The sequence below is a fragment of the Populus alba genome, chromosome 17 (assembly GCF_005239225.2).
Source record: "Populus alba chromosome 17, ASM523922v2, whole genome shotgun sequence".
Lineage (NCBI taxonomy): Eukaryota > Viridiplantae > Streptophyta > Magnoliopsida > Malpighiales > Salicaceae > Populus > Populus alba.
The window spans coordinates 17669771-17682509 of record NC_133300.1 but is presented as its reverse complement, the minus strand read 5'-3'; the positions used below and the strand labels follow the sequence as shown (position 1 = coordinate 17682509).

The 12739-nt window shown below is 34.4% G+C and overlaps 2 protein-coding genes across 3 annotated transcripts; both read right to left on the bottom strand.

Annotated features, from left to right (window-relative positions):
* Window positions 1–628: 628 nt before the first annotated feature.
* On the bottom strand, window positions 629–2166 carry LOC118039617 (heavy metal-associated isoprenylated plant protein 21). The gene is made up of 3 exons (XM_035046368.2): window positions 2013–2166; window positions 1721–1796; window positions 629–1072 (listed from the first exon to the last, which is right to left on the bottom strand). The coding sequence occupies exons 1-3, from the start codon at window positions 2082–2084 to the stop codon at window positions 780–782; spliced, it is 441 nt and encodes a 146-aa protein (XP_034902259.1). The 5' UTR covers window positions 2085–2166; the 3' UTR covers window positions 629–779.
* Window positions 2167–4450: 2284 nt separating this feature from the next.
* Window positions 4451–10783, bottom strand: LOC118039615 (uncharacterized). Of its 2 annotated transcripts, none has more exons than XM_035046366.2 (11): window positions 10548–10783; window positions 10406–10468; window positions 10079–10213; window positions 9500–9602; window positions 7519–7589; window positions 7150–7263; window positions 6587–6620; window positions 5704–5804; window positions 5474–5533; window positions 5205–5408; window positions 4451–4937 (listed from the first exon to the last, which is right to left on the bottom strand). In XM_035046366.2, the coding sequence occupies exons 1-11, from the start codon at window positions 10665–10667 to the stop codon at window positions 4848–4850; spliced, it is 1095 nt and encodes a 364-aa protein (XP_034902257.1). In that variant the 5' UTR covers window positions 10668–10783; the 3' UTR covers window positions 4451–4847. The 2 variants fall into 2 exon arrangements, with proteins under 2 accessions (XP_034902257.1, XP_034902258.1); XM_035046367.2 differs by having other exon boundaries at window positions 7159–7263; window positions 10548–10782.
* Window positions 10784–12739: the final 1956 nt, after the last annotated feature.

Here is a 12739-nt window from a genome sequence, read left to right as displayed (position 1 = left end):
TCCACGATAACAACAACTCTACTTTAGAAATAGAGGGATTTTTTATTTTTTAAAAGCAAAATAGCGTTACCGCCATATGTTTTATTAAGGGAAAATGTTTACAGAGTATTTGTTTTCATATTATAATTTATTTTTTAAAAGATTTTTTGAATAATTTTAATGTATTAATATTAAAATAAAAAAATATATAAAATATTATTTTAATATATTTTCAATAAAAAAACACACCCTAAAACACAATACCAAATCACACTCAATAAAAAAACTATTTATAAACAAAAAGAACAAAAAAAGGTGGTTTAAAAGTATAATAATATAAAAAATACACTAGGGGTTTTTCTAATCCCACCATGCTTAAAAATAAAACACTCTTTAGTTGATTATGAGAGAATTAAGAGAAGATAGACATGCTTTTCTAATAATTAGCTTTCACCTGTATTTCTGAGATTTTGTTGATGTTCTTTCTAAGAAGAAGCAGTTCTTTGCTAAACATTTATATATACTTTTAAAAAATTATATTTCAAAATACTTAACTTGTAATTAAGTATAGCATGACCAAACGGAATCTACATAATCCAATCTTTCTGCAAAACCATCCTAACCATAATGAAAATCACAAACCAAGAGATTAATGCTCTTTCAGACCCATTTGTAGCTAGGTTTGCTTCATTTCTAGATAGAAAATAGTACATACATACATACATACTTATGAAGGAGGTCTTGCTTTTAAAAAAGATAGCAACCCATTTTGCTTCACACAAATCCATGGCAGCAATCTCTTACATGATGGAACAAGCATTCACATTATCATCACTAAAGAGAGATACAATGTTTTCTTCGGCTGCATTTGAGGCTGGATAAGCTTGCACAACATTGCGAACATAGCCCGCCGGAGCCCTCTTGTCATAGGCACCGGAAACATAAGGATAGTAAACTAGATGTTGAGGAATATATGGCCAGAATTCAGCTATCTTGCCTGTGCTCTTCACTCTTCTTAAGACTTTGTTTGGATCAACATATCCACTAACCACCACCCTGCTTTGTTTTCTGTTCACTTCCACCGTCTTTACTCCTGTATATGTATTGCAAAATTATATATACTTGCAAGTGTTTGCTTAAAAAAAAAAAAGGAGTGAAATAAATCGAGAATTACAATATTATTGCAGGTGGGTGAAGCAAGGAGAGATCGGATGGGATATTTACTAATTTTGCTATGCTCTTTAAGTTTTGCACTTGGGTTAGGTTGCCTTTTTTTCCCCTCCTTCTTTCAGTATATATCTCATATCAAGAACTTTAAATTTAACCTTTTTTCAGCTCAGGCTTTATCTGATTTTTAATTAATTTTCTAAGACAATAACCCTCTATCCATATGTACATGCATTCTTTGGTTTGATCCTGTCATAACATAAGCTGTGTTCTTAGATTGAACTGTCACTGTCAAAATTCAAAGAAAATATAATTTGAGCCAAAAAAAGAAGAAAGAAGGATAGATTTTCTCAAGGTCACACAGTATCATTTGTTTCCGATTTCGATGATTGTAGATATCTAAACAAAAGATGCCTTTGTTTTTACTTGGAAAGCTTATATGCCCTTTTCATTATGTGATTGCTTTCTCTGATTACAAGGTTGTTCAGACCCACGACTCACTCAGACCAAAAAGTGAATCAACTTCAATGGATGAAACAAGAGGAGAGAGGGGGAGAGAGCTAGAAAGCAAAACCTTTCATGGAGGTGACAGCATTTTTTACTCTTCTTTCACAGCCATCACAGTCCATCTTCACCTTGATCTCAACTGTCTGAGAAATATAACACAAGCCATCTTTTAAAGAAAGGAAAGGGTCACAGCATCAAACATTTAACACAGCAAAAGATATATATATATATATATATATATATATATATATATATATATATAGAGAGAGAGAGAGAGAGAGGCTGCCTTCTCTTTTACAGACTACACACTTACAAAGAGAAGTGAAAAGGGTTGACAGCTAGCTAGGTTTAGAGAGTACCTGCATTGGTTTTCGTTTGCTTCTTGTGCTGGTGACAGTGCAAAAGTTGGAGAGGTAATCAAGAGCTCCCATTGTTGTTTCTCTTTATCAGAAAGCAAACCAGCTAGAGAGAGGGATATATGATATAGACTGAGAGATAGCATTGGGGTGTTTATATAGGAAGTTGCTTGCTTGTGTATAAGCAGTTGTGTGAAAAAGCAGTGTCCAGAGATTTTTTTTTTTGAAAAAAAAGGAGAAAACAATACACTATATAATTAATAATACAGGGGGGAAAATCTTGCCCACAAACCATGCTAAAGTGCCTTGAAATCATTGAAGGGCAGCAGTGCTTTGGGTTTGATATTGATTTGTTTAACCTAGTTTGCAGGTTAATGGAATGAAAAATAATTGTAAAGTGCTTTTCTGTTAGCTTTCAATTTTTTTTTTAAATGAGCGTGGCTTTGCTTTCCCAATTATCTTTATTAAATAATCCCCCAATAATTGTAACATCGGTTGATTCTATTCAAACTCCAGAGCTTGAAATATCAGAAGGAATTCCCCCCCCCCCCCCTTTTGGGTTTAAAAGGATAGGCGGGTTAATCTAGGCAATTCAAAACGACTGTGTTTTAAGATTTTTTTTAAAAAAAATTAAAATAATATTTTTTTAAAATCAAATTAGTTTTTTACTGGAGTGACAGAATCAAAATTAGATTAATTTTTATTTAATTTAATTTAAAATTTAATCTAAATTAGATCTCGATTTAATAAGTTATTACAATTTGTCAAGTCATTAGTTGATTCTTCATGTCGATTAATGTGTCAAACCACGTACGTGTGCTCTTTCAACAAAAAATAAAAAATAAAAAATGGAAGAACAGATATATCTGTTAAATTATTCATCAAATTATAAAGCAAGAGGATATATATATATATATATGTGATATCTAATCGTTTCAAGTTCAAGTCCAAAAGCAGGAGAAAATTCATGTTTAGCAAGGAGCATTGAACTTTTTATATAATATTAGATTGGTAGTTTGCGTTGCTATGTTACATTGCAGGTCATGTTAAATTTTTCTAACATTAAAAATATAATTAAGTAACATTAATATTTTTAAATAAACAAGAAAAATTCAAAATTCAAGTTATTAATTCTCATTAAGCTTGTTTAAATTAATTTCTTTTTATATAATTAGACAGAAAAAAGTTAAATAACTATATTAATTTTAAAAAATAAATTGTTAGGTAAAATTCAAGAATGATTTTTATATTATAAGGAGGGATGATGGCCTCCATTGTATAGTCCAAAGCTCATTGAAGCTCCCAATAAACCAAAATAAAAGATTAAAAAATCTTACGATTTTATCAAAAACCTGGGCGAGTCGAATCTATTTCTAATGATTGTGAAAGCTCTAAGAGCAATTCCACGGGCAAAACAGCATCTAATTTCGCTATGGATTACCATCCAATATTGGAACTTCTTGTTTGAACATGGAAGGGCCCCAACACCCATGTCCTAGATACTATGCTCCTCATTATTGGACCTTTCTTCATGCTTCAGGACGCCACCTCAAAGCATCTCAAGCCATTGCAAGGACTTTGAAAAACATTAAAAAAATCATGCATGACATGAAAGGAGAACCATTTTCCAGTTTCTAATGCTTAGGCAAGTTCATCTTTATTTTTTTCTCTCTCTCTCGTTTTTTTAATCTATGATGAGAAATGCATCCTAGCCACACAATCAATTCTCCACTAAACTTGAATAACATATTTGCATCCTTCACATATCTGTTTAATCACAATGAAATGCATGCAGATCATCAGTTAGAAAAAATGTCCCCGATAACATGGATTGAATGACTGCTGGTTGATCTACTTGCCAATCTCATCCACGACATTGAAACATTCATAATGCAAGCACAGAGAAGGGCAATACACTCGTATTCAAACATCCATAATGCACTCATATTTGATTATATTAAAACTGGCCTGAGGTTCTTAGCAAGAGCTAACAGATGACACCAGATTGGAGTTTTTGTTGTCTGGCTCATTTCCCATAAGCAAAATCATAGGACTTTTTGAGATTAAATCCCAAAGAGATCTGTTTCTGCTTGCATCTATTGTCCAATCAATGTTAAGTTGGTACACTGAATTTCACAGATAAGTTAATGGACAAACTCATCATTACATGTGGGACACTGAAGAAGAGGGTTCGAAATAGTGAAACATTTATAAATTGTTAAATGATTCTATCCCAACAATAATATAACAAGGAAACTTTCCCAAGACTTCATTCAGAATAATTGCCTTGCACAGCAAGTACCAATATAAAATATGAAAGAATAAATTATATCATGGGACAGTCAAACGGCCCTTAAATTTCTCCCGTCTTTCTTTTGTTAGTGTCTCTATTTTGAACAACCTTTTATCGAATAAAAAAAACAGAAGAAAGGTGAGCCATCTGAGCTCCCAGTTGGGACAGTATCATATATTCAATTGAGCATATGCTAAAGAAAAGAATGAATGATGTGATCCAAAGAATTCACATCTTATAGATTACAATAACAGTTTCTAACCTTCGACTTGGAATACACTGAACAGCACAAAGGAAACATACTTCGAAGGCAAGGTTCTGCGAAAGTGAAAAATCACCTATGATGCAATACAGCTCTTGCTTGAACAAAGTCGAAGGTTTTGCATAAACATCAATAATCACTTTTGGTTTACATCAATGCAGAATGCATGGGATAAATAGAGTTCAGGAAAAAGCTATCCGTGAAAAAATTCAAGAAATCCCTACCTCTAGCCAAAATCTCAGCTTATGTAGTTTGTAGCCGTCCAGATTTAATGTTTTCTCCACTACAGTTTCTTCAGCTTTTGACCACGCAAACCATTCCAAAAGGCAGCTGCACGAAAAACCTTTTTCCCAGGAAGCTGGAGTTCCAATACCTGGTTGGTATACAAAAAGCATCAAAATCAGCAATTCAAAAAGGCTTGGGGCATGTGCGTTTATCTGGACAAATATAACATGCCTTCACACCTGAACAACGTTTCAACTGTTAAAAAGAGGTTATTTTTTTCCCATTTTACATTTTGAGGGGGGAAACCAGATTTTCTAAAACATTTTCTGGGATAGCACATAAAGTATAGTCTTAAAGAAAAATTGCAGATCAACAACAAAATAAATACATGATGACAAGTGATGGCTGAACAGACCTCAAGCGCTGTGGACCTTCCACATGGAAACACCAACGAATCCTTCACATAAGTGATGTCATCCGCTTCATCACCCTGAACAATGCTATGGTCGCAAACTCTTGTAGTAATAATCTTAAGTTCTACAATATTGCGGCGACCATTTTCATCATCAACAATTGCTACTTTAGCCCGTGTCCCTGGCCACCCTGCAAATGCACGAACCTAAAAAGGTTGCATGTAATCACCACACATTCATATTTGACAGGAAAAAGGAAATGAGGGCTAACCTTATTATGGAGGACTGAAGCTTCTTGATCAAAGGATAACCATGACTCCTCAACAGATATCTGCATAGAGTAGAGAGCTTAAAGGAAGCCTTATCGCAGTTCTTTAAATTCTTGCAAGAGAGTATAGATGGGAATTCCATACTTCTTTCTAATTGATCCATTGCTGTTTGTATTTAGTCATAGTAAAAGGAATTCAAAACTAAAGTAACAGGAAGGGTGGGGGGGATAACCTTTGGAGCCAAGGTAACTTTGGAATCATCTTGGGGTTGAGCTTTTAACCTGGCTGATCCGTCAAGTATAGAAGGGAGCTCATGAATCAAAAGTTTAGATCCTGCGATCATTCATCGACAGAACTACCTGACTCAAAAGTGCATTCAATTGGGTGTTGCAATCCACAGCCCATAATTCAGCTCAGACAACGTAATAAAGAAATCATGCTGGGAAAAATATGGAAGAGAGATTCAAGAAAACATTAATCATAGAAACTACTCACATAGAAGGAATAGCTATTGCATATCTAATCACGTGTAAAAACTAGAAATATTTACAAAGTGATTTCTTATCAATCAACTCAAGGAAGCCTTGTTTTACCTGCTAGGTTAAGCAATATAAATCCTATTTCACCATCTGCCACTACTTAAGACTATATTGTGCTTCTGTTAATAACACTTGTAACTTTTTTGTTTCCTTTATTGTGTCATTTTTGTTTTCCCTTTATCTTTCAGGTCTTCAACTCGAATCAATTAACTTTTTGCTCTTGATGCATTACTAAACTTGTCATGCATAAAAAAATTATCACTCACAAAGTGAATTTTGAGAACTTATAAACAAAGAAGAAGAAAACTTGACTATTGATATCATATGACTGTCATAAGTGCATCATACATGATGAATAAAGTATAGTAATTTATTTTACATCATAAACTTAGTTGACTAATGCAGAGTTGGGAATAATTATCAACTTGAATGAATGAAAAAATAAAAAGGAGAGAGAAGAAAAGAAAAGAAAAGAACTTCAAATGACTATTGAAGTACAAATGTAAGATTGATAGATTAGCCATGAATACGGAAGTAGTTACAATGATGATAAAAAAAAATAGAAATCAGAAATACCTTCCAAAAACAGCAATGCAAGTAAATCTGGAGCCTGCAAGCATGTACAAGATATTCTTAAAACGCTCTGGAAGAAGGAATTACAAGTCAAGTTAAAAATTAACATAAAATAATTATAATTTAACTGTTTCTTGAAAGGATGAGCTGACAGCAAAGACTAGAGTCAACATTGCCACCCCTACTTTGTGAGAGTACAAGTGCATGTAATAGAGAAAGATAAATGTCAGAGGAGACTGGTTTAAAACTCTGAGGGACCATTGTCTTGCACAATAGAGGCTTGAGCTACCGAGTACAAGTGCATGGGTTTGACTGCAGCTACTTCATGCAAAAATGCTGAAGTTAGGACTATACAAAACATCTATCTATAGATCCTGATTGAGCTGTGCCACCAGGAAGTGCACATGGACTCCATGTTAATGGAACATGCATTAACATGCGTATTTTTGGAACATGCATATTTTTTGCTAAAAGCTCTAGCCCATCCATCAAGTTATTTAATTGGGATATGAAAAAAAATGAAATAACAGATCCTAACTTCAGCCACTCTTAACGCAGACACGCACCATCCATACCTTAATTTGATCATCAACTTCCAGAGTTTTGTTGGCAATTACAGGTCCAGCATCGAGAGCATGAACAGTGAAAGCTAATGATACCCCAGTTTCCTTGGCACCATCCTAATGCAGAGACTCATAAATGCAATTGCATAGTCTGGGAGTAAATAAGCATTTTATACGAGTTATTCTATTTCTTCAGAAAATTTAACAAGAATAAGTTTGAAGAATACATATGAGCCATTAGATCAATGCGACATACCATTGGTCCCATATTAAAAACTATCCAATGGGTCACAATCTTCTAGAGACTTTATTCTTGTTAAATTATCATTTCTCTTAATAAAATTAACATGGATGGCCTATAAAATAAGGAACCTGCAATGCTCTTTGAACAGGAGCAGCACCGCGGTAAAGTGGCAGAAGACTTGGGTGTATATTGACCGTCCCTGAGAAAAAAAAGTTCAGGTGTGAGTAACTGCAAAGATAAACTTTGAGATTTCTATGTTAAAGCTATTGCTTGATCCTTAGTATCAACTAGTTTAGATTTTACAAATGATTGCTGTTGTATCAAAATAGATATATTAGCAAAGAGGATTCCTAACCTACCCAGTATTTAGGCAGGCTAACACTAAGCCTAATTTTTTAAGACAAAAATGTTCCTCATGTCCTTTGCATGAAGATATTTCAATTGAGGATAAATTTGTGAGTTCAAAGCATTTGCTATCCTGAGGTTGCAATTCCTCTCCGGTGAGAACTTTTTACCTATGGAATTTACCAGCCATAATTTTATTTTTGTTCATATTAAACATACATCTCTCCTCAAGCATAAATAATTGCTTTCCTATTAGATATTTTATTATTTTTGGTCTCCCATATGTTTCTTATTTCAAGAATATTTGTTCGCATGAGAGGGAGAGAAATTCTCTTCCACCATCAACTAAATCATGCTCTTAAATAAGGGTTGCTTCTTCATTCCCTAAAATGAGTCTTTTATATGCGCAAAATGAGTAAATTCAAAACATAACTATAATAATAATTGGATCTTCAAACAGTTACAAAGTTTAAAGATACCCTTTATTCACATCTCTACACAAACCAGACATGAGGGGTATTTTTGTCTTAAAAAACTGGGCACTGTATTAGGCAGGTTAGTGATTCACTTAAGCAACAGATCGAGACCAGCAGATATGTGCACTGCCAAATACTGAATTACATTATTCATCTGGCCACTAGCTTTGTGTCAAAAGGTGGACTCCAATAGCCTTCACTAGTGATTGCATAACTTTAGTCTCGTCACACTGAAAAGCTTGGCTACTGATTAGATTAAGGACCAAAATTCAAATCTATTTGACTATGATTGTTTGAGCTTACGAGGACTCAAGTCTAAGGATCCATCTTTTCCATATTATTGCTTAACTTGGGCAAAAACAGACCAATCATAAACATATTTTCTTAAGCAGAATGCACTAGACCACCAACCAAGTTCAGTTAAGAAAGTGGAAAACCTGATGATAAACATTAATTTCCCTGTTTCTGCAGTAGCATATGTTAAAGCTACCAACTGCCTTCCTTTCTCTAGAATTCGAACATTAAAGATACCAAAAGGAGGCACACCCAAGTGTGAGGGAAATAAACAAGACAGGCATCAATATAAACAGGACGAGAGAATGAAAATCTTAGCAATCTCAAGCTTAACATTTTTTTGCATCAAATGGATACTCTTAAGACTAGAGTTTAGGGATGAAAATTTCATTCCAACCTAATGGATACCAAAAACAGACTCGAATGAGTGGATTCTACCCGAAAGGTAATGGATAAAATATGAATATTGTCAAACCCGACCTAAACCTAACCCGAGATATATACATTTGTATCATAAAGATATACACATGCAAAACATTTATATTTTTTAACACACACAAATTACCATTTTATTTTATGTTGATTGATACGGCATGGATATCAAATATCTAAATTTCTTACCCCTTCAATAATGGATAGGGCATGGATATAGTAGAAACCCTACCCGTGGCTCCCCATTGCCATCCCTACTAGAACTTGAGCTCCCATAATCAAACCATTTAATGCCCACAACCCCAAACTTATACAATAAAAAACATATATATGCAAATTAATTTGGTCAAAGAAACAACTAACCTATATTCCTCTATGGATAAAATGACAATTAAATCTACAAAAAAAGCATACTGCATGCACTATCAACAAAATGAATTTCATCATGGAATTACCGCAGCTAAGTAAGACCTATTGTCCAAGTGACACACATGAGATGTTGATTCCAGTAGCAAAGAAACAAATTTCTCAATTTTGTTAGCAGAAAGTATATCTCACTAACCCATTGGTGGAATATTGAGAAACTTGGTTGGTAAGATATTCCCATATGCTGCTGTAATGCAAAGTTCGGGCTGCAATGCTCTTAGATTGGACAAAAATGTATCCTACACAGAAATAGAAGTACATGAATTCTCTGCGAATAACAGTTCACTTATTCCCATGTTCCAAAAAATCAGTTAAGTTCAATGCTAATGACAAGGACAAACTACAAAATAGAAAAGACAAACTTGTCAAGATCTTCCTAATTTGTTTAGTTATAATCGTAAACATCTGTCAATGCAATGCACACACTTCCATGCTGTTTTCAAATGATAAAAATCTATAATTTTTCAATGAGTACGACCCAACTTAATTGCAGAAAACAGTATCTGTAGCTCTTGGATGATGAAAACCTATCAGATTGCTAATTGGCAGACTCATCCACATAAGTTGCAGAATTGTAAAGGAGAACAGCAAGTAAAGTAAGAAAATGACCTAATACAGAATATTCTTGCTGGTAGCAAGAAAATTGCAAAAAAATTGAACTACTCAAAAACAAAAAAAAAAAATCAAATTCCCAAACAAAAACCACTAAAATTACCTCGCCAGCTCTTTCAGGTGTGAAAATAAGATCAGAAGGGAAGCCTGTATCAAGAGCGAACTCAGCAACCGGTGAAGGCATTAACTTTTTACCCCTGTCTCTTCTTGCAGGTGGCTGTGTAACAATAGCTGCCACCTAATAACAAAACAAAAACATGCTCTCACTAAATTGCACACCACATCCTTTTACAACTTCCAAAAGAAGCAAATCCCATTAACACAAATCCACACAAAAATATCATCTTTCTCATTTTTAACCAAAACCCAGATAGAAACAATTACAAAAACATTATAAGGTAACAAATAGATTGGATTTTGACACAAGTACCTCAAAGAGAGAATTGGGTGCTTTAGATGCATTAAAAAGAGCATCAAGAACAGTAGCAGCCACCTGAAAAGGAACCAAAATCACAGTTCAGTTCCCATTATGAAACAGACACAAGTAAGGGAATACATGTGTTTTTTAGTACCTGAGGAGAACCCAAGAAGACAAGGGGTTTCTTCTTTGAAGAAGTAGAAGATGCTGCTGCTACTGCAGTTGTTGTTGAGTTGAAACAGAAGAAACGGCGTAGCATTAATGAAGAATTCATGCCGTTTCCGCTGTCTCTCCTTCTGCTTCAACGGCTACTCTATTGAGGTTTTAGAAGTTTTTTGTTGCTCTGTTGCTGGTTATCTATCCACTGCCCAAGCCACCATGGATTGAAATTCTTTCAGTTGATTATTATTGCTTATGTAGCAGGCCTAGCCCAGTTAGATTTGGGCCTCTCTGTTTTATGTTTTCTGTTCCTTAATGGACAAACTATTCTCTGACCACCTTTCCGCACACCGGTCCCAGGCTCAAATCCTTAAATCCCTTCTCTAAAACACTGGACTGACTTTAAAAAGAGTTTAGTTCGTTAAACTATCGAGTCAATTTGTAAGTTTATGTGACAGTGTAATGATTTGTCAACTGGAAAGCATAATTAAGTTCATAATTACAAAAGCACAATGAAGCCATTCTTAATAATCATCATTTTCTTTACAAAATCAGCTGGACATTACAGTGATTTTCAATACAGGCTAACTGAATGTGATCTCCTGGAAAGTTCGGCGGCAAGATTAACAAACCTAAGGTGTTATACTAGGATAGGCAGTCAGCTTTGATATATGGAAGAGAGCATTTGTCTCCATAATCTTTTGAGCAAAAACTATGAAATGAGCTCTACAACTCTTTGAATACATGGTTCAAAGGCCATTACAGATACGGTGATGATCTAGAATGTGTTTCTAAACGCTATTAAGAACAATCTGCACCTAGTTCTGTTGAACTCCATATACAAACCTCCAAGTCAAGCTGACCAGAAGGACCGAGGAAAGGGAATGGAATCAAAAGAAAATCTACAGGAAGCCTGCCTTCCACCCTCCCAGGAAAAGGCTCAGTTAATGATTTTAACCTAAGAGAGCTGACCCCTCTACCTGCTACTAGATCATATAAGAACCTAAAACGAATGAGCTCCCAGGATCCTTCACCCGTAATGAGACAGGAAAAGGAATGTTGTACCTAAAACGCCTTCCACAGTCCCAAAAGATTTGTTGTATGCTAATTTATTCTGCTTTTAAGCAATCATTGTTACTGCATTTCATAACATCTTAACATGAATATGCTGCCCATCACTCTGAATTTTCTGAATGAATCCTTTAAGTTTATGCCAACTTGAAAGATTCTGCAATTTTCACACAACGGAAAGTATTTGTCATCATCGTCCAAGGATCAGTCAGCAATCATATGGCAGGTAAATGTTTCTCTTAATGTTTTTTAAATAAAAGAATTATATTGAGTGTTTGCATAGCACACGGACATTTAATGTCACATTACCTTCGAAGATGATCTAATTGCTTTCTCCTGCTACATGATTCATAATCATTTCTTCTTCTCCTCTCCTCTCCTCTCCTCTCTTTTCTTTTGATTTTTCTTTTTAAATACCATTGCCCTTACTGAAGTTTTAATTTAAATTTTAATGTTAATTTGTCTCCCTTTTGAACAAGCGATTAAATTATAACTAATCTGATTCAGGTTATGGATGGCAGTAAAGGGTCGTGGAAGCATACAGTCATAGGTCAACAGAAACCAGCATACAGTCAAGCGATTAAAAGTATAATACAATACAATTATGTCCATAAAATTTCATTAACTAAAAATTAACAAATCTAAAACAAACATCTGTTCAAGAATCAATATATGCATCAACAAGGATGTATAGTGTAGAGAAGCCCTGATGATAACCAACTACTTCTTATTATACATGCTTGATGGGCTCAACAAACAGGAGAACATTCAGCTCTCCCCAGAAATGTAGAAACTTCTTCTAAGATCTCTATGACAGAAGAAAAAGAGGGCCTTTGACGAGGATTTTTACTTGTGCAATGCTGGATTAACCTGCAAATGATAACCATACATTAACTAATTTAACACTTGCAAAATCCAAACAAGATCAGTGGATAAGTTTAATTTGAAATGATGCAATTACTGTCTTATGTATCTAAATGGTTAATTAGAAGATTTAATTAGACTCTTCCCTGTTAATCCCGCGCACCACTATAGCTTGCTACCTTGTACTTACTTTTCTATGTGATATACAAAAAGTTTGTAGCTAGAGAGCTTAAAAGTTTGGTGGCAATATTT